This window comes from Crocodylus porosus, unplaced genomic scaffold (assembly GCF_001723895.1).
Source record: "Crocodylus porosus isolate Cpor-Errol unplaced genomic scaffold, CroPor_comp1, whole genome shotgun sequence".
Taxonomy (NCBI): Eukaryota; Metazoa; Chordata; order Crocodylia; family Crocodylidae; genus Crocodylus; species Crocodylus porosus.
In genome coordinates this window covers 191,088,262-191,110,921 of record NW_017728906.1, presented here as the reverse complement: position 1 = coordinate 191,110,921, position 22,660 = coordinate 191,088,262, and the positions used below count along the sequence as shown (strand labels likewise).

At 41.8% G+C, this 22,660-nt stretch overlaps 1 protein-coding gene across 3 annotated transcripts in view; it reads right to left on the bottom strand.

The window, feature by feature from the left end:
- SYTL2 (synaptotagmin like 2) overlaps nucleotides 1–22,660 on the bottom strand; it is a 67,380-nt gene that overhangs the window by 14,748 nt on the left and 29,972 nt on the right. For 2 of the 3 annotated variants that reach the window (XM_019530395.1, XM_019530398.1), the window contains exons 5-12: nucleotides 17,930–18,002; nucleotides 16,744–16,849; nucleotides 14,717–15,604; nucleotides 9,278–13,357; nucleotides 6,768–6,869; nucleotides 5,360–5,413; nucleotides 3,880–3,927; nucleotides 2,542–2,636 (exon numbers count right to left, since the gene is read on the bottom strand). In XM_019530395.1, the coding sequence (XP_019385940.1) occupies nucleotides 2,542–2,636; nucleotides 3,880–3,927; nucleotides 5,360–5,413; nucleotides 6,768–6,869; nucleotides 9,278–13,357; nucleotides 14,717–15,604; nucleotides 16,744–16,849; nucleotides 17,930–18,002 (5,446 nt within the window). The remainder of the gene's footprint in view (nucleotides 1–2,541; nucleotides 2,637–3,879; nucleotides 3,928–5,359; nucleotides 5,414–6,767; nucleotides 6,870–9,277; nucleotides 13,358–14,716; nucleotides 15,605–16,743; nucleotides 16,850–17,929; nucleotides 18,003–22,660) is intronic. The other variant, XM_019530397.1, reaches the window with a different exon arrangement.

Genomic DNA, 22,660 nt, shown 5'->3' with positions numbered 1-22,660 from the left:
TGTGTATCTAGCTGGGGTAATGTAGGCCCAGCACTCTTTCCTGCTTATGCAGGGGGTCGGACTCGATGATCTACTGAGGTCCCTTCCGACCCTAGTATCTATGAATCTATGAATCTCTGAGCTGGCTGCAAGGAAACAGGCAGCCAGGGGCCAGAGACTATGAGTCCCTATTGCGGAGCCAGTTGCTCTGCAGTATGACAATAGGACAGAGAAGGCCTGAGCAGCAGAGTACCTGTGGCAGACCTAACAGCTCTGGGATAGTACAATAGGGGAGAACCTTGCTTGGGGCAAGGCAGGCACTGCTACCAAGACTAGCAGAGCAGCTGCAGGCTGCCCTGGAGACTAACTAGTAGACCGAAGTGGAAGTACCGGTGGCAGCTGGGGAGCCACATGACCTGCAAGGGCAGGGCTTAAGAACTGTACAAGCCCAGCACTTGAGCTAAGGTGGGCCTGCGAGCAGCCAGGGAAGGAGCTACCCCATGAGAGGACTACGACCATCTGGGATCTGCTTGACATGAGGACTGCAAGTAGGGAATAAATGTCTGGCTGGCTGGCTGCCTGGCTGGAGGGAAAGAGAGGGTTACACAGCCATTAGGCTTAGAGCTTGTGCTGTAGCCAGTATGCTAATGTTTTTGTTATAGTTATACCGGTGGACTGGACCGAGCCCCCCAGCAGGGCACATGCTACAGTACAACCCAAGAGGGGCAGAGACTTTAGAGGGCAAGACCGGATGGGCAAAATACAACTCACTAAGGAATTTTATCCAGTCCACAGTGGGCCCCTTGCCCCTGCCCAGCCCAAGCACGGCATGTGCAGCTGGTCCCACTGCTCCCAGGTGCACAGTAGGGCTGGGGCAGTGCAGTAGCTGGACTCTGCTTCCCAGCAGTGGCGGCTCCTTTCAATTGCCTCTACCAGTATCACTGCTGCCGCCACCACCACCGGACCCAGCCACATTGCTTGGGCACCCTGACCCATCTGCCTCACACCCACCAACGGGGCACCAGATGGAGCAGGCAGGCTGGGTCTCCAAGTGGTCCTGGGCACAGTCAACCAGGCAGATAGGATGGGGCCACAGACCAGGAATGGATGGGCCAGAAAAGCCAGAATTAGTGTCTGAAGGGAAAGAGAGGCAGATGGCAGGGGGGAGGGGGGTGTAAGGAGCCTGAAGACTTCAGGAAGACAAAGGCTCACTCTGGGACCCTGCAGCAACTTCCCTTTTCTCCATATAAAGTATTCACAGCAAGGAGTGGCAGGCAAGAACAAAGAAGGAGGGTATCCGGAGAGCTGGAGCAGGGCAGGATTCATAGGACAAACGGGGGACATCATGGCTCCCCCTGGCACTCAGTCCTGCTACAGCTTGGATTTTTTTTTTTAATTTAAGAATTAACAGTTTCTTTGAGTAGCAAAAAAGTTATTCTGCCTTTCTAGCCTGACCAGTAGCATCCTTTGCCTCAGTGTAGGTCCGCTTGTTTCACTAAGGGTCCTCCCTAATTCTAACAAGTTTAAATTTGGTTTTGGTGATTTAGCCACCTGATGACCAATCACTGGCATCCTCAAAAACATGCCAAAAAGTTTGAGCTATGGGTCTTTTGAGTAGCTAGTGTTACGATATCAGCAATAAACAACTAGGCAGGAGATCTCTCTTTTCTTTATTCCGAAGCACATTAAGCCTTCAAACCAAAGGTCCCGGTTTGATAATTTCAGGCATCAGAAGCAGAATGACTAGAATGACTAGTCTAATCTTTTTCTTTTAAAGTTCTGTTTAAAAACTTTTTAAAAGTTCTGTTTAGATTAAAATTCTAAGAAAATAACTTACTTAGAGCTCAGCAATGGCTCCACTAATTCTATAACATGCTGAACTCCCCAAAACACTTCCATAATTGTCCCAATGGGAACCCAGCCAGCCACCAACAGAAATTCCTTTCCGTACTTCATTGCTCAGGGAAAAACAAACTCTGCTCTCTCCAAAAGCTGCCAGACAGATACCTTTTGCAGCATTCCTCAAAGGTACAAAATGCGGTATTTTTTGGAGTAGGAGAGAGATGGTGAAGCAAATGCCAGAGTCTGTGGTCTCCCAGAAAGAGGTAGTTAGCCACATTAATCTGAAACCACCCAGTCAGCATGCACATTATTATTGTTGTTATTATTATCATCATCATTAATAATAATGTTGTTGTTGCCATAAAGGGGATCCAGCTTAGGTTCCTTGTTGACTTCAAGTATGGCAAAATGGCCTGAGGAGAGAGGCAATTTCATGAGGACACATGATTCTTGGGTCCAAGCTAAATTGATGTTCACCAATGATTTGATATTTGCACTCAGGGGTTGGCCTACATGGTGCTTATAACTGCCTCCAAGGACTGGCATAAATTTTTAAAAAATTATGCTAGGAAAATTCTTCAGCTGCACATCACTGATCCAATGACAAGCTGAATTGGAAGGCCTGAAAATCTACTACAAAGTAGAGGTAGAAATGCATGTTAAGTAGAGGAGGAGTAAGTTTTAGGGTCCTTTTTTTCCCCCAAAAAAGTTGGAACTTACCTCTTCTTGTAGAAATGCTGGTACCGACTTGCTCAGCCTTTTAACTTTTTCAGGATTTGAAAACTGGTTATCAGGTTTTGAAGGCACTGTGGAAACTGAAGAGCAGCAATCAAGTTTCAAATATACTCGGAGTTCTGGCATTAACAAGAACTAGGTCCCAGTAAGCAAAGCTTAAGATAATTAGTCTGGACAAAATGCACCAACATGCTCATGCTGCAACATAACATGTAGTCAAGATCTCATAGATTTGTGGGATTTTAATACCAGCAGCAACTATTAAGATCATCTAAATTTGATCTTCCTCATAAAACAGGCCACAGAACCACCTTGAGTAGATTATGCCTTACATATTAGTAAATATGAAATGCTGTATCTTTTATAATATACAAATCTAGGCACTGCCTACATTTTGACCAAAGGAGTTAGAGTTTAACTGGAAAATATTTTCAAAGTCTGCCTGATAATATTTGTATTTCTGATTTTCTTCTGGAACAGAGGTGGGAGCTAAACTCTTTCAGTTAACATGGGTATTACAAAGTAGCTAAGAAAGTGGAACCACACACTCTATTCTCTAATATTGAATCAAAAAAGCTAAACCCTGCCCTCCTATACACAGTTAGTTACATTTATGTCAAAGGGTCACTCATGTAAAATGGGCAGGATTTAGTTCTAGACCATACTGAGTTTCAGGATGCGCTTACCATGTGGTATCTTGACTTATGATCTCAGCTTTTAAAATATATATTTTTAGTGATATATTTCTCTTCTAAATGATGAGTTTGAGTCATCACACAAAGCTGAAATATGGGAACTAGTTTTAAAAATGCCAATTTGCATGAGGCCAGTTTTCCAGTCTTTTATACCATGACCATACGAGGAGCCCCATCTCATATGAACCCCAACACCAGTTTAAACTTCTCAGGTTGATGAGCCATCACTTCTTCAAGATGCACTAATTCCTTTCACTGCAACAATCATACTCAGTATCCCAGGACAAAGCGCTATTCTAATAGCATGCCCTATGCAGGCAAAATGCATGCAAGATAAATGCAGGCAAAATAGTCCAGAAACTCGTAAGCCTTCCTAAAGATTAATACATGAGCAAGCATCACAAGAAAGCCTATCAGAAGTCAAGCACTTTCAATCCCACTTTCCTCAAGAAACAAGATGTACCTTGTATACACTGAAAACAAAATATTATCAGTGAGTTGTGAGTTTTGTAGGCCACAGGCACTTAGTGGAGACTGACTACTAGTTAACTGATATTAAAAATAGGTTTAAAATTATGTCAATGAAGAATTATATCCTTTTGTTTGCTGGAAGGATCCTATTACTCACTTCCGGGAACTTTTTCATTTTTCTCTTGTTGCTCATCTGTTTTCTGATCTGTTCAGAATTGCAACATTGAGAATAATACGATTGTCATTGAGTAGAAGAACTAATCAGGCATGGATAATAGCAGAACCAACAGACTTTATACATGAAAGTCAAGATCATTCTCTTGTCCTTCCTGCAATCATTAGACAAGATTTCCAAGATGCAATACAATCCTTTATTGCATATATCTATATCTACATGCACACATATATATGGTTTTATGGTTTTTCCTCTTTCAAGAATCTGGACCACAATGGCAATTGGAGTTTATAGGCTTTAAGGGAAGCCAGAGAATTACAGGTGGGATTTCTAAAGAGTTTAATACTGACGTGACTCTCTTTGCACTGAAAACTGACAATTTGGCCAAGTGCCAAACACTGCTAAAAAACTGCACCTTAAATGGGTATTTTTGTCAGTCCTCACCAAAACTGGCCTGTGCACAAGAGTAATTTCCCTACTTGGGAAGAAAAGCTTAGGTGTTTCAGTTAAATGATCAGATACAAACATATTTAGCATGCAGTTTCCTTTTCCTGAAACCCACTACTTTATATCCCCATTTCAGAAGAATACTTAAAAAGTTAAGTGTGTTATTTAAGTGGACAACAGCACATGGGCCAAAAAAGTGCCACTACAGACTAACTACAAACATGCAGAAACCTCCATAAGAATAAACAGAGCTTTTAATGACTAATTCTGGAACTGTGATGTCACTGTACTGGAACTTATCAGAAAAGAGCAATATGTTACATACCACCATACTGTGTGTCAGCATCTCAGTGTAATCTGGTCATTTTTTCTGTGTACATCGTGAAGTACTGTATTCTTAAACAAGTTTTGTTTTAAAATTTGGAACCTGTAATGATCCCATCTCCACCCACACACTCAAGGACATAAGTGAGAATTTTATACATGTAACTGATACAGAATTTAGCTCATACAATGCAGGTTAAGTCAGGAAATAGTCTGTATCAACAGTAGCTAAACCAGTGAATCATTTGATATCTCAGAGCAAGTGATTCTAGTTTGTTGGACTGAGACAGTGATGCACACTGTCAACAACTGAAGGTGTTGACCGAGACATTCTGGCTAGTGTTTTAAGTGATCACTAGGGATCATCCTCCAGTACAGCATGTAACCATGCAAATATATTTTAGGGGCCCAATTCTGCACAATGTGAAATAACTGTATCATGTGCCCATATTATACACTGTTAAATGGCACTAAGCATTTCATAATAATGGTGGAACATAATATAATGCCAACACGTTACTTTGAAATAAAAACAGATCTAGAGAAATGCTACTAAAATATTCAAATCATGCAAAATTTTACTAAGTCTACAGCAACAATGCAATCCTTATATTTGACAACTTTTCTACTTTTAAGTGGAGGACACTGGAAACGAATAGTATTCTCATGCAGACACAAATAAGATATTTACCATCTTCAGCACTAAGAACTAATTCTTCTCTCGGAATATCTACTTTTCCTGTATCTGCGCAGGGAAAAAGTAAAAGTAAAACACAGTTAGAAATATCTGTTCAAGGTAGCACAGATTACAAGCGGCAACCACAGAGCTTAGAAGGATTAAAGTAAAAAAATGAAAGCCACATGCAAGGTTAAATGCACAAAGAGATGCCTTCCAAAAGATCATTTCTATTTGGCTGATGAACTTATGCACTATAAGGGTAGTTCTTGTCAGTGGTAATGCAGTGTATACCAATATATTGCAGCACTGTTCCTGAGCAGTGACAGCCAACTATGGGCACATATTGGCATCATCATAAAAGGGCTCTTATGCCTTTATTTCAAATATGTAAAATATCTGCAATAGCCTACACCTTCCCAAATATTCAGATCTACTCACAAATAATTTTCATTATATTAAATTTTATATGTTGACATGTTAATTATTGGGCATAATGGGGAAGGTGAGATTTTGAAAGATTCACAGCCCCAAACATAGGTTTAAGCATATTTGACTGCATAGTTTGAATATGAACTCAAAGCTAAATGCGTTGTTGGTGTAAGTAGGCAAAACTTTACTGAAGTCAGACTTACTCTCACATACATCCCACCATTAATTTTTGTGCCAAACCTTGTGTGTACATTAACAGAGGAGAGTTTCCCTGTTGGGTATTTGCAAATCCCCTTACTTTATAACAAATAAAGTATTCTGTATGCAAAGCCATGCTAACACAGACCAGTTTCAAGATCAGTTTCTTGGAAGAAGTCTGCTGCATAGACCAGGTCCCACTTAGAAAAAGAAAAAAAATCAGCCCCCCCCTTCCATAAACATAGTAACTTATTTGTGAATAGATCTGGCAAAAGAAAAACTCAGAATACTTAAAGGAGTCTCACAGAAATATGAGTTCAATCTCTCAGTCCAGAAGAATGACATCTATAGTTTAACTTTTAAAAAGTTTAAAGCTTAAGTCTTCTTACTTATAAAAATTAGCACAATGGTGACATCAAGAAGAGATATCTTCACTTTCCTATTCAGTGCCAGTGCAGATATAATTGTTAAGATGGCTACAAGAATGGCAGAGAAGAGACCGAAAAAGGCATGCCTGTCTTAAGCACACTACAACTGAGACTTGCTTTTATATTAAGATGTGGCAGCTGGCAATAACATTCAAAATGGACATGAAGTACTGCAATACTACTTCATAGAACATAGTATTTTGTTTTTCTCTGTCCTTCATCATATGCTTATTCTGCGAATAGTTTTTCTGCCAAATCCCATTGTTGGGATATGAAAGCACAAGTGATTGAAGATGGATGGAGAGCTAATACAAGCACTTTTAAGCTTAGGGGCATGGAAGACAGCAGACAAGCTTTGTGCTCACTTGATGTGGCTGATGAAATATCCTCTAGACTTTTGGAAGGCATTTTCCTATCTGCACTCCTTTTCAAAGCCATCAAAACAGGATTTAATTCTTCTTCTGAACCTGTTACAAGACAAAATACATGAACACTGCACATACAGACAGACATGCCTTTAGAAACGAGTTACTTAAAACAACTCATGATTTCACAATGAAGATGCATTAAATCCTTACCAAATCTTTCCAGGTCTTGACAACTGCTTAAACAAGAAGTCAAAGAAAGTAGAACTAGAATGATGGATTGGATAACTCAAGATTATTGAACAAAAGTGCAGGTGGTATAGACAAGTGGGATGGTTGTCATTCAATTTAATAGCTGATTCTACTTAGACAATTCCTGGAAGAAGCTTTATTTTGAAAGTTGACACATGAGACTGGTGTGTCAATGTTATAGTTAGAAATGCTGCCTTGAAACAAAACAGAATGAACTGAAATTGCATCAGCTTTACAGTGTTAGGGGCAAAGTTTTAGGCCCTGATACATAACTGTAGGGTCTCCATTGATCTCAACAGGAATTGCTGATTCCCTACACAGGCACGTATTACAAGCCAGTCCCGATTCAGAATAGCACAAGTGAGATTCCTACCGACTCAGCTGTGTCCACAAATAAAACAAGAGTTTAACGAGAGAGAGCATCAGTAGTGTTGTGTGTCAGCTCTGCCAACAAGAGACTAGCTGCGTTCTTGAGGGGGCGTTATCCGTTCTTTTGTAAAAGAAAAGTGGGGGGGGGGGAGAGAGAGAACCCAAAGGACCATCTGTTCATTTTTATGTAGTCAGAAAATTGTCAAACTTTCAGATTGGAACCAACATCACTGGTAGCAATTTAATCCCAGTCCTCAGGGTCCGTTGAGTTAATTTATTTGAGGACAATCTCACACCTAATCCCACTTTCATCCACCAAAAGTCCAAGAAGTGATCCCAAAATGCAAAATTTCAGCAAGGGTCAAATCTGGAAGTCCTAGAGTCCTTATTTGCTTATTTTCTTAGCCAAAGCTGCTTTGGCTCCAACAGGTGTTTTCTTAAGTAAAAAATGAAGAACTAGTTAAAAGTAGTTATCACAACTGAAAGCCTTAGAAATTCATGAGCTTCTCGAGCTTTCCAGGTAAAGAGACCAGACCTAATTTCTCAGGAGGGGGAAAACACCCCACCCCACTCAAGCAATTCCAGTGTTTTTATATTATGGCTGCCTATCACATTTTGTACACAGGCAAACTCACTCTTGTGCTCAGTAGCAAGCAGGAGCAAGGAAGCCAGGGTGGAAACGGATATAGTCTTTCCTCGCCTTTGTGCAAACTGATGTCCACACACCCTTTTGTTGTGCCAAAAATCCCCCAAATGTGTGGCAGCAACAAAGATAGCAATAGACTGTGCTGGTTTATTGCAGCAGATGTCCATTTGCTGGTGACAGGAGAGCGCGGGCAGCCCGAGCTCTGGATGTGCTCCAGAGGCTTGAGGGGCCTGATCCTGCGCACTGCAGGAAATACCCAGACAGGATTGACTGGCTTTCCTCACTTAGAGACACACCACAGGAAATCTCACTCCTGCAATCCCCAGCATCTCTGCTGCCCCAAGCCTCCACGCCACAACCCACGCTGACCATTTCACCTCGTGAAGCAAGGGTTGGCACAGGAGGAGGCCTGGCACGGGGCACCAGAAATTCCCTTCCTCCCATGCTTCCCAGGTGCGAGTCTCTTTAAACAGGGAATTCCCGGCTCCTGTGCTGCCCTGCCCCACCATGCCGGGACCCACGCTGAACCGTTCTTCACCCAGAAGGACAGGTCAAGGCAGATCCTTGCAAGGAAGTGGAGGGAAGTGAGGGAAACAGGGAGTCCCTTAGCAAGGGAAACATATCACCCCTTGTTCTACACTGGGTTCTTGCCACGTGTCCTCTTCAGTTTGGCGATGTCTGTGTCTAGCTTAAGAGACAAATAGGCTTCTTTTGGTTTCCTGGAGTCAGAGCTTGGCATTGGAAAGTTTATCCAGATACCCTTTGCTAATGTAAAGAATGAAAATCTATTTCAATTGCCTACTGTGTCCAAAAGAAAAGTCCATAGCCCTAAGTTTAAGGTAGAAAAGATGGTAAAAGATTGCCATCTGTACCCAAATCAGAACTTTAATAAGGAAAAGAATAAAGAGCCATATGCAAGCCTGACCTTTTTAACCCAACATGCGCAAGGGTTATTCCAGTCCAACTCCCCTGATTAAAAAGCAAATGTAATGCATGCTTCAAGACCCCTGCTGATTTCTGCATTAAAAAAAAAAAAAACAGCAACAAAACAAAAACACACACTTGGCTTCCCTACTGAAAAAAAGAAAATACCCAAACACTTCAATTAATAACAATTGTTAAAAAGAAAAGTCTCTCCGACCTTTGGGTCACCATTCTTCAGGTTGGTTAATAAAAAAATAAAAATAAAAAATAACCAGATTCAGAGACCCACAACCATGAGTTTAAGAATTAAAATGCTCACTAGTTGAACTCTTCCTGATTCCTGTTTGAGGATCAGAATTTCCATGTGAACCATCTGAGCCTAAACTTATCGTGTCATCTTCATCGTCATGACAAGAAGGTGCTAGAAGCAGTTGTCCTTTGCTTATCTTGGGTGAGCTACCTGCAAGTGGTGTGCTTGCTTTTCTGAATCCAAGTGGTTTGTTCACTTCAGGTGCATTCTCAACAGTATCTGCGAAGGAACCACTTTTATCAGCCTCTCCTGCTTTTTCCTGTATCATTACCATCTTGATTATAGCTGCACTACTCGCTGTCTCCTGGGGTGCTGGTTCAGTTGATGCCAAGTTAATCAGTTCTGTTTTCTGGAATGCACTCCTTTCATGGGGATCAGAAAATCGTGGTTCATTTACTGCAACATCTTCCTTTGAAAAGGCTTTGTCATCTCGTTTCAAAGTCTCTCTCTTGAGTCCTATCTTAAGCTGTGTATGATAGCTGCCTGAAGCCCTCTGACCATATGGAGACATTTTTATGGATGAAATTCCCTTTTCTGATTGGGACACTGAATCATTAGGCTCTTCCTGTTCACCCCTCTCCTTGGATAAAGGAGAAGAAACTTCTGATGTTTCCTTAAGAAGTTTTTCTAAATTAATATTGAAAGTACTGTATTCTGGTTTTGCTGGAACAAGAGTTTTTCCTACAGTTTCATTCACTCCTTGAACACAGCCGCTCTCTTGTTGGGAAGGCTGCGTTCCATCTTTGTCCAAACTTTTCAGGTCAGCAGGTGGTATTTCAGCTGCCTCTTTCAGCAGCTTCTGCAAACCAGTTTTAAACTCTCCAACCTCAGATCTGGAAGGGGCAACAGATTTTTCTATCATTTCACTTACTTCCTGAAGATGATTTATATTTTGTTGAGAGGTCAAATCCACAGGTTGTACATCAGCAGTCCTCTGCATAGCATTGTCCATACATCCCAGGCGAGCAGGTGATGTTTCAGAAGCCTCCTTCTGTAGCTTCTCTAAACCATAATTAAATTTACTGAATTCTGCTTTGGATGGAGCAACAGCTTTTTCTATTATTTCATTTTCTTCTTGAGGATAAGTAATACCTTGTTGGGATACAGACTCCACATTCTGCTTAGGCTGTAGATTAACACTCATTATATCGTGTGTTACAGTGTTTAAGCTTTTCTGTTCAGGATGCAAAAACAGAGAGGCTTCTTTAAGCAGTTTCTGTAACCTAGGACTAAACTCGCTAACATCAGATTTTGATTGAACAGTTGTTGTCACCATTTCATTTACTTCTCCAGGTTGGTAAGAAGAAGAAACAGAGTAATCAGGATGTTCCTCTAGTTGAGAGCTTGCATTTTTTCCACTTTTCCCATGTGAAGGTAACAGCACTTCAGCTGGCTCTCCATATAGTTTCTCAAAGCTTGTATCAAATGGGTTGACATTATCCTTGCATGTAGTTGCAGCGCTCTCGGTCTCCCGTGGGGTCTGAGCTGTTTCCTGGCTAAAGTCTATCAGCAGCTCATTACAGTTCTGCTGATCTTCTCTAGAATTATCATCAGAGACTGCTTTGAGGTTTTCATCTGTATCATACGATGGAGGAGAGATTGTGGATGCTTCCTTAAGTAGCTTTTTAAAATCAACATCCAAAGTATGGAGTTCAGATTTGTGTGGAATGACTGTTCTTTCTACAGTCTCTGAAACGTCCTTGCCAGGAGCCTGTGCTGTAGTCCGGGCATCAACAAGAGCAGGCATGTTAGAAAGCAACACTTTTTGGAAAGAACTTGGGCACATTTTTTCAGAAGAAGTCTCTCTCTGGATACTTTCATCCTCATTTGTTGTCTGATATAAGGGATAGGAGGCCTCAGATTCCTTAAGAAGCTTCTCTAGACCAATTTTAGATTCTTTATGCACATCTTTGTGCGCAGCAACTGTTTTTTCTATTGGTTCCTTCACTTCTTGAGTAAGCAATTCTTCTTTCTGAGCACTAGGAGACATCCTGAGACTTCGTTCCATCACCTTTTCAAAGAATCTTGCTTGCCCAGGTGAAGAAACCATCCTTTCAGAAACTGCTTCTGGTGTGCTCAGACTGGAAGAAGATAATGATTCAGAAGTTTCCTTAAGCAGCTTTTCTAGGCCAGCATTAAACCCATCAGGTTGCACTTTTGGTAGGACAACTGTTTTGTCTATTGTCTCTAAAACCTGTTCCTTAGGAGGTCCTGCTTGTTCTTTGACAGCCATGGGGGCAGTCTTGCTCTGAACCATTTTCATAGAGGAATTTTGTTGTTCATCTGCTCCTGCCTCACCTCTTCCAGCATCCTTCTCACCAGCTGGTTGGTATGGTGGCAAGGAAGACTCAGATGTTTCTTTAAGCAGTTTCTGTAATCCACCGTTAAATTTACTATCCTGTGTTTTTGACAGAACAATACTTTTTTCTACATATTCTTTAACTTCCCGATCTGGAGGATCCACTTTTTCTTCAGGTTTTGAGATCACTAATTGTCTTACATTTTTTTCTACTATTTCAACAGCTTCTGCATTTCCTTTTGAGGTCATTTTCAATGACCAGGGAACAGACTGCCCTTCCTGTGTAGATGACCTTTTGAAAGTTAGCTTCTCTGTTCTTTCTCTTTGGGACAGTTGGTCCTGCTGCTGAATCAATGGGTCTTCTCTGCTTGGCTCAGTTTTGGTTTCTTTAACCTCTTTCAACTCCTTTTTGTAGGCTACAGTACTGACAGTATTTGGTAAAGTACCTTCATTTTCCTGCAGTTTAACTCCACTACCCCAAAATTGTCTCAAACTCTGAAACTGCAAAGGATTAGAAATCTGATTCTTGGACTTCTCATTTATTTTTTCCTTTAAAGTCAAAACCTTAAAGTTGGCTTTCTGTTGCGGAGAGGTGGTATCTTTTTCTGAACACATTTCATCCTTGCTTTTTGAGGAGACGGAAGAAATATTGATTCTTGGGGACAAATTATTTGCTTTTGGCAATTTTGCAAATTCATTACCCTTCCCATCAGATGGAAGTGTTTCTGTTAGTTTTTCACCTCCAGTGTTAGAGGATTCTAGATACTCATCTTCAGATGACTGTTCATCACTAGTTAGTTCAACTCTTCTGAAGGCAACCAAACTAGACTCGCTTTCGTCTTTTGATTCTTTTACCTTGCTACTTTCTTCAAGCACTGTGCTAATAGCTGCTGGGCCTGTATGTAAAATAGCTTCTTTATTTGGATGCATAGGTGTGGCATTGTCCCTTTCCCAGAATGCCCTAATATCCTTTACTTTTCTTTTTTCTCTTGTGGCCTCACCTGGAATAGTTATCTGAGCTGACTGCTTAAATTCATACTGTTGCAATTCATCCGTTTTTCTCCTCAAAGTAAGTGGATCTAATGGCATGCTTCCTTGATCAAGCAAGTCAGGTTCTTGCTCTAACCTTTTATGATCAAATCCAGTTTGTAATGCAAAATTGCCTTCTTTCAAAGGTGATTTGATAGTGGACATATTTTCCCCTTCTTCCTTCATGCTGGTTTGTATGTCATTTTTCAATGACTCTTCAATTAGGTTTCCTGTAGAGCTAAAACTCTTTGAACCTGTCTGGCCTTTGCCATCTTTAAGAAAATTAGGTTCTTTACATGCTTCTTCATTGTATCCTGTTTCTTCTCTCTCTCCATTTTGATTGTGTTTTTCCTTCTCTTTCAGCATTTGCTTTTCTTCCAGCTCAAGTCCTTTGGGCAAAACACTGTGTGATTTCCCATTCTCGCCAAATGAAAATTCTCTTGTCGGTTGTTTGTTTTCATCCTTGCGTGGTTCTCCATCATCTGTGACTGTCTTGGGTGGCAAGTCTGGTTCTTCTTTGGGGTCCTTCCCCTGAGATTTCTCTGACTGAGCTTTGCCATTGCCAGCACTGGAGCTTCTTTTAAACCAGTCTAATACTTTCGATATGGACTCATCAGCTGCTTTCATAAACTCAGCAATATGTTTATCAGGCTGGGAAGTGGTTTTGGCACTTTGACCCTCAACAAGATCAGGCTTACCTTGCTGAAGGTCTGCACGTGGCACCTGAGGGGACTCTGTCTTAGCAGAAGGCAGGGGCTGATCTGCAACACACACAAAAAAAAGCCTTTCAAAGGTAAGGAGGAAATAACATGCAATTTTGTTGAAATAGGTTTTCCACCCATCTTGATAAACTAAGCCTAGCAGTATTGGTTGTATTTTGAAACTACTCCTCCAAAAGTGAAAGCAGCAAGCTAAAAACAAAACATTTAAAGAACAGAGAGATACATGTCAGGGTGGGGGATTCTTGGGAGCCCATCAAAATGCTATTGCCAGTACGTAGGAAGGGTTAGAGCAATTTTTCTGCTGTTGTCAGAACCAGGTTATTCTAATACGGGGCAAGTTCCAGATGTTCTTACACATAAAAACTGTAGTTTAGACCTGATACATTTTTCTTCTCTTTTTTTGGAATGCACCAGATAGCAGGCGATGCTCAGCATTTTTCATGCCTGGGCTAAGATGCTTCCTTTCAGCATCTCTATATTACTTCATTCCCCTTGCCTAGGCTCCACTACAAGTTACATAAGGTAACATACAGAGGTTTATAATACACCCCATGTATTCTTTTTTTCTGGGCAAGATCACCATATATTGGCAGGGAGGCATACCCAAAAATATGGTAGGCACCTGTTATCGTTGATTTTCTAAAACAAAACTGAAACAATTTAGGAGTAAGAGCTTTAATGCAAGCTACAATTTCACAAAAATGTTTGCTCACCAGACACATTTTGTTATTAGCTTATTAGTTATGGCATGGTAATTATAAGTGATCCCAAACTCCTAGGTTACAGTTCCCTTGCTACCAACAATAGACCTAGCAGTGGACTAAATTCTTTAGTTCTTATATAGGCAAAATACCAGTTTTCAGGAAAGGAATTTTGCCAAATAAGGACATGCATTTGGTGCACTAATAGGGATCACAGGAAAGTAGAGCTGGAAGTGACCACATGAGGTCCTCTAGTCCAGCTCCCAGCTCGAGGCAAAGATCATCCCTGACTAAACCATCCCAGCCAAGGGTGTGTCTCACCTGCTCTTGGCAATTTTCAGGGATGGAGACTCCATGACTTCTCTAGGTAAGCTGTTTCCAATGATTAACCACCCTCACAGTCATGTGTCTCCCCACACAGCCTAGCTAATAACTATATGTATTCATGCATTGAGCAAGGGACATCATTCATCAATTTTTCAAAAACTGAGAATATATTCTCAAAAATTATTCACACAATATTTAAAATGCTGGAAGATAAGCAGTTTAGTGTATAAAACTGGTACATTAGTAAGCAAGCAGAAATATTCTGGATAATACAGAAAACTTATTCTTGCAATTAAAATATTAACACAAGTTATTTGCAACTGCATTTAAGATTTGTATGGCTTAACCCATTAACCATTGGTTCTCTTACCAATAGCATTCTTGAGCAACTCTGATTCAGGGTTCAAGTGAGGCTTAGATTTGTTTGGCGATGTCTCATCGACGGTTGGTACATTCATGTTATTTAACAAGATCTTGCTGGAAAAGGCTGTTGGAGTCACAAGTTCTACAGAAGGGCTTTTTTCTGGCTGTGAGGTTTCAGTAACTGATAAGCTTGACCCTTCAGCATCATGAGAATTCAGCACCAACATGTTTTCTTGCAAAACGTCTCTGCCTGTCACATTACTATCTAAAGCTGATGAAGAAGAATGGGAAGGTTTTACAGCAAGAGACTGTTCGTTCCCAGGAGCACCCGATCTACCAGTGTTACTTACACTATTATTATCATCGAATTCCAGTAAGTCAAACTCTCTTATTTCTTTGCCTTGATGCAATGGGGGACTCTGCAGTTGCTCACTCTCACCTATATTATAAGAGAACCTGACTTGTTTTAATTTTTCCAATGAATTTTGTGAATTGTCTTCTGCTACTTCGGTAGGAGAATTCTTCTCAGCTACGCCTTCAAGAATAGCTGAAGTGGGCACACCATTCTTACTTTGGGCATCCAACTTCTGATTAACACGAAGAACTTCTGAATCAGTGGAACTGGAACTTGAGCTGCGTTTCAAAATGCCCCGAGGTGGTGTACTAGCCCCATTGACCTGATTTGTCCTTTTGGCGAGCTTGGGTAAAGCGGCATCTTTTTGCATCTTGGGATCTGTTATTTTACAGATGACTTTCCTGGCTTTCGGTACAGGCGGCTGATCTGTAGGTTTCTGTGATTCATCACTCGGTTCTGTAGGAGTTTGCCTAGGTTCCTCAGATCCACTGTTAAGCGACTTTGTCTTGGATTGGCTGTCCTTCGAAGGTGAGAGAGAATCTGCAAGACAAGACATGCTTACAGGGAAAGGGTAAATAAAAATATACCACAAAACAGATAAGCCCAAGAACATGCATTTAGCAAAAGCATGAAGAGTTCTACAGAGACACGTGGTGCAATTGTTCATGTACTTCTAGGATGCAATAGAAAGACGCAGCCCAAAAATTTGACAATATAAAGACCAAACCCATACTTAAAATACAGATATTTGATTTAATTTGTTTGTAATGAGGAGTCCCAACTGGAACGAATGTTTTGATTAGTTATTTAAAATCTACTATGCTGATTTCACATTTAGTCATCTAAATTCCTGTATGGGCCCAACAATTTTATTTTTGGGTTTTCTATTTGCATCTACAGGAACTTAAGACTTTTTAATGGTCATGGAGAACTATGTAAAACTTGGCATGGTTAACTCCCCAGCAGTTTAAGTGAGTCTGATGTGCAATATTTTATTTTTTCCTTTTCTATTATTAAGTATCATGTTAGGAGGCAAACGAGTAATTTTGTACCCTGGCCAATATATTCTAATAACAATTTTGCAAGATTATGTTATGACACATCATCTCTGATACCTTATTTGGTTACAAAAAAGGATGCTGTCACAAAAAAAGGAGCCTAAAATAAACAAAGCTGAGAAAACAAGAAAGGCTGGGTACAGTAAAGGGGAAGAAGAAATCAAAGGCTGGGGTCTGGGCTTGATCTCTTGCTGCTAAACTATGAGGAGCAGTGACTGGGAAAAGCACAGAGGCAGCTATGCACAATATGAAGGAAGATATCATCTTAAGCTGCTCTCTGACTAGCCCCAAAAGAGCCTCTCTCAAGTGGGAGACTGAATGACTTCAGGCATATGGAGGGGCGCAGGCAAGTGGGAAAGGGATAACCAAAACTCAAATATTTTTGAGTGATGATTCCCTCAGTGTGTTTAGAGATTCTTAAACATATTTTAAAACACACTTGAAATAAACTGGTTGGTTGGTTATAAGATAGGCTCGTCTACAGAAGTTAAAATATGGATACCAAAAGAAAAAAACCCTCCACATAACTCTGATGCAGCAACTTTGGGAAAGATGATTATTATTTAGCACAGCCAAGAGTATCACCAAGTCCATGTAGGACATGAAAACAGATACGCTTACCTTCATGTGGTGTCCAAGATAGACCAGCTATTCCACTTCCTGACTCCCTGCTCTTTAAATTATCATCATCAGGTAAAATGGAGTCATTAAATGGATTTTTCCTTTGCTAGAAGAGAAAGGACATAAATTGTGTATAAAACATTTAATGTCACTTTAGTGTTGGTAAAAAAAACCCCCAAAAACCCCACAGAAGCACCGTAAATTTTTCCAGCAGAAAAGCATTTAACTGAGCCTCTTATAAGACGATGAATTCACAGCATTACAAAATAGTGAAAGTAATGGCAATTTCCCACCCTTTGGGAACTATAGTTTCAGCTCTGCTACTGTGACTTCCAAAAAGTATTCAGACCCATAAAAAGATTCTAGCTAGATTGCCTTTGTTTTTCTCACTTTCCAGTTTTCTTTCATGGGCAAAGTAGGTGGCATTAGAACCACGAATCTATAGATCACAATTTTTTTTTACCGTCTAAACATGAACAGGAGCTACAACTCTCCCCTTTTATATACCACATACCGCTGTGGGGCACATGAATACTCCGGACGTCCCAACACATAGGATATGGGAGGTATTTGTGGCTAGATTCACTTCTGTTTTTCTGAAACATATTAAACTAAACAACATACTGACTAGGATAGGATAGAAGAATACTCAGATGCATAACTCGCATAAAATATAGAGCTAGTGGAAATCCATTAAGAAAATGTTTCCCTGTCAGAACACCAACTTCATAAAACTGAAATATTTCACAAGACACCCGCCTTTGGAAGAACAAAGGAAAGAATGGTTATTTTTTTGGTTGGGAAAAAATTGAATGTCTGACTTTGTCCTAAAATCAGGACAAAAATTTTGCAAGCAGAAAACTGTATTTTGGATCTAAACCATAGTACTAATAGACCTCCTCTGGCATGACTGGTAATAATAGGTGACCATCTTCTAAACTGGTTTAAAAGCTGGTTTTGCCAGCTATCACAATGTGCTGCTATGCAGCCTGGGTTATAGTCAGATGGCTTCGCACCGACTAACATTCCAAGATATTCCCACTGTGATGTTTTTTCATAAGGCAAAAATACCCAAGTCCTTCATTTTATTATCTTTAAATTATTTACTGGCATTATTAGCAGAGTGACAAAAAGGCACACAAGAGCTTTAAGAAATGCTTCCTTGATACTTCAATACTGGACCTACCTTTGCTGGTGACACTGCTGCCTTCGTGGACCTTTCCTGTAGTCTATCTAATGTTACTGTCGAAGCATTAGAACTATGAGAAAACAAAAGTTTATAATGAAATCAGGACATCATTTTAGGACTGGAGAAATGAAAATTAAGATACAGATTTTTTTTTTTTAAAGCAACTTCAACATGATGACATGTTCTTCTACACAAATCTGTTCCTTTCAGTTCTGAAAGCAAGTTTCTTCCAGTCGTAACCTATGAAGGAAAGGGAGGAAATTTTCCTTTTCCACACTCAGTCTTATGAGCAAAGACATTTTGGCATGACAATTTGATACATCTTTACGCTGGCACGTAGTAGTAGTAGTCGTTAGAAATGCACCAGTGTGTCAGTCCATATTATCGGCACCAATAAGGGGAAAATTTACATTATTGGCAATCAGCTTTTTTTGGCTGGTTATGACCAATGATGTCACCAATAAATGCCGCATGCATGTACGCAGCCACAGCATATACATGGTCAGCCTGGCAGCTTGGAGAGCAGTGTCCAGCTGGTAAGTCTGTTGGGGCAGGGGGGAAGGAAAGGGCCACGGGGTGGGCAGATGGAGGCCCCCACAGTGAGGGAGGGAGTGGGGCTGGGGCAGGCACTGCCCAACCAGGGTGGGGCATGGGGATGGAGCCACAAGCATCTCATCTGGATGGTGCCGGGGGAGGGGGGGGCAGATCCTACCACTACGTGCACCCCCCAGGGGAGGCATGGGGGCGTGCCCCCCGGATCTGCGCACGGGCTGCAGCTGCAGACTGGGGCTGGGTGGGGGAGGGAGCGGGTGCTGAGCTCTTCCCAGTGCAGGGGTTGGGCTGGGGTTGCACTTGCCACCGCTACCCACCTTGAAAGTGGTGTTTCATTTTGATCATAGAAAAATGTGGATTTTGGGTAAGCTTCTTTTAAATCCAAAAATTGGAGATTTTTTTTTTTTTAAATCAGAGAAAACCAGGATCCCTGGTAATGACCTTCCAAACTGATAATCACTAATGCTTCAGAGCATTAAATAGCAGCTGGAAAGAGAAAGTTAAGTGGTACCAACAAGGGGACGGGGGGAGAAATGAAAAAGTATTGGACTATATTAAGGCAAGGTTGATAAACTAAGATTCAGGGGAGAGCTGTGCTAGTAACTTCAGAAGAGGAAAACTTCTGTGCCATTTAGGCACAGGATGCTATTTAAAACTTACAACCGTATATAAGCTGTATCCACTATAGGAAACCTTCTATTCAGCTCTACTATTACAGAATTCAAAATGTAAACAGCAAACAGACTGACTGGCTGATATTGATTGGTTGGTTTTACCACACCTATATAGAAATTAAACAAATCAAAGTGGGGGGAAAGAGGGAGGAACAGAGATTTATTTTTAAGTGGGAACGGACAGAACAACTCTTATCCATATGCCAAACAATGAAAGTTTTTACAGAAAAGTCACATTGCCATCCCATTTTCCATTTATACAACCACTTCAGGAACCTGAAAAGGCATATATTTTCCATAGATGGATACAAAATGTTTTCCCCTGAACACACCTCAACTTCCAGTTAAATACCATTAAAGCTCTGTCAGTTTTTCTTCAACTTTCTTAAATTGTTTTCCGTCATGGAAACACTCACATAGCATTATGACAGTAATGATCAGTTATTCTGCAGCTGTTTGCACGTATACTTAACATATCAGATGCACCTAATGCCTTTTCTCCACACATTATCTGAAAAGGGCAATTTTTTTTTTAAAAAAAGGCTAGGTCATGGAAGTTATAACCCCACCCTCATTTTAAACAGGATGATACTGCTTGTGTACTTTAGCTGCCAATTAAAAAGAACGTGGTAAAGACTTCCTCTTCCAATCTATACTACCTAGAAGTGCGGTGGTCGATGTCTTAACCAAATCTCTCATTTTAAAAGAAAAAAGCCATATAATTTTAAGGCAACAGTGCCTTAGATAGCCTATACATTCAGATTCACAACAGAAGAGCAAGAAATGGTACGTTAAGAGTTCTATTTACAAAGAAAACGTTACCCATCAAAAAGGTTAATACTGACAAAATGCACGTTAGCATAAAAAGGATTAAAGACACTACTCACTACCACAGTGGGTCTCAAAACATCAGCTCACTCAACTCGCATGGAAAACAGTGGTGAAGAAACAAGAAGACGGTGGTGAAGAAACAAAGTGATCAGCAATTTACACAGCACTGGTTACTTACACAGCAACCTACACAGCATTGCTTAGATCAGGAGTCTCAACTCCCAAATCCCTGGCTGAAATCAAGGTCTTTCTGAAACTTGTTCAGGTAACACAATTTAGCATAATCCCTCAGAAGAGAAGAAAGAGAAAGGAAAAGGAAGAGATAAGAGAAAAGGAAACCACATATATATGTAAGGAGCTAGCAATGTGGTTTTAGGAAAAAGTACATTTGAAAGGAAGTGCGGTTTGCAAAAGGGAAAGTGACCAAAACTATTCACTGATTGAGGCCCAAATTTGGTGACCAGTTTCATATAGAAAAACGAGATTGGGGAGGGCAGGGGATTGTAGGGGAGGAGAGAAGGACGGGGAAGAGTTGAGGTTTCGACATTTCCCTAAGCAAAGTGTTCCAAAAACTTGTTTGTAAACGGCAAGAGTTTCTAATATTTTATTTTAAACCTTGTCCTGAAATAAAGACATAAAAAAGGAAACATTTTTGACAAAACATCCAGTTTTGGGGGCCCCACTATAGAAAGGATGTGGACAAATTGGAGAGATTCCAGCACTTTGGACAACAAAATTGGCTCTCGGGCTGAGGCACACAGCTTGAGGAGAGACTGAAGGAACTGCGCTTATTTAGTCTGGAGAAGTCAAGTCTGAGGGGGATCTAATAGCAGCCTTCAACTACCTGAAGGGGGGTTCAAAAGAGTATGGAGCTGGACTGTTCTCAGTGGTGGCAGACAACAAAAGAAGGCGTGATGTTCTCAAGTTGTAGGAAGGGAAGTTTAGTTTAGATATTAGGAAAAACTCTCTCATTAGATAGAATCAGAGAATCAATGAGTGGGAAGGGACCTAGACAGATCGAGTCCGACCCCCTGCCATGGGCAGGAAGGAGCACTGGGGATGGCAGGGGGCATAAGACCCCAGCCAGGTGCCTATCCAGTCTCCTCTTGAAGATCTCCAGGGAAGGTGAGAGCACCACCTCTCTGGGAAGCCTATTCCAGGCTCTGGCCACCCTTACAGTGAAGTAGTTCTTCCTAATATCTAACCTAAACCTATCCTCCCCCAGCTTGTGGCCATTGTTTCTGGTGACTCCAAGGGGGGCCCTGGTGAACAGACTTTCCCCGAGTCCCTGCTGCTGGCCCCTGATAAGGTTGTAGGCAGCCACAAGATCCCCCCTCAGTCTCCTCTTGTGGAGACTGAAGAGATTCAGGTCCCTCAGCCTCTCCTCATAGGGCTGGCCACGGAGGCCCTCAACCATACGAGTGGCCTCCTCTGGACCCTCTCCAGGGTCTCCACGTCCCTCCTGAAGTGCGGCGCCCAGAACTGGACACAGGACTCCAGCTGTGGCCTGACCAGCACCGCATAGAGGGGGAGCAAGACCTCTCTGGACCTGTTAGTGATGCCCCAGTTGATGCAGGACAGGGTGAGGTTGGCTCTGCTTTTGCTTTGTCGCATTGGAGACTCATATTCATCCTGGAGTCGATGTAGGTAGGTAGGTAGTAAAACTTGGCTGGGATGATCTAGTTGGGGATGGTCCTGCTTTGAGCAGGAGGCTGGACTAGATGACCTCCTGAGGGCCCTTTCAAACCTAATTTTCTGATTCTATGCAAACACTGGAACAGGTTACCCAGAGAGATTGTGAAATCTCCATCCTTAGAGGTTTAAAGATCCTGCTAGACAAAGCTTTAGCTATGGTGATCTACAGGTTTTCCTCAATTTATGCAGGTTCTGTATATGCAAATGAGCATTTTTGGACCCATAATTTGTTGTACGAGACATAAATTCACTATTATGCGATTGACATAGGCACTTCCCCCCTGCCCAAGCAGGTAAGTCTGTGGGGGAAGGGGATAGGGCCATAGGGCTGGGGCCCCACTCACCTCAGCCCCTACTGCACCAGCCTTGGGAGAAGCCAGAGCCAGTTGCCTGCAGCTGCTGGGCTGTGCCATGCTCCACCTGCCCCCTGCGCCTGGGCTCTGCCTGTCCCCGCTCACCCCAACTCCTGGGCTGTGCCGTGCTGTGGTGCAGACAGCTGGTGTCAGTTGCTCCTGGGACCACAGCACCAGGGGCTGGGGTGAGCGCAGACAAGCAGAGCCCCAGGTGGCATGGGGTGCAGCACTCACCCCAGCCCCTGCTGCAGTGGACCTGGGAGCAGCTGACACCAGCTGCCTGCACCATGGCACAGTGCAGCGCAAGACCTGGGGTGAGTGGGGACAGGTGAGGTCCAGACGTGGGGGGAAAGGCAGATCATGGTGCAGGCCAGTGGCTGCAGGCAGCTGGTGCTAGCTGTTCCCGGGGCTGCAGCAGGGAGCAAAGCAGAAGGAACTGTCAGTAGGTGTGTGTCCATAGTGATGGAAGAGGGGCCACTGCCATTGCAAAATTCCCCCACACTCCTTTCCAAAATGTTTGTATCAGGTCATCCTAAATCTAAGTACTTCTCCTCTGCCTTGTTAGGGTGACAATAATTTGTATCTTCAGGGAGCATTGGATCTGCAGCTGGAATAAAGCCTTT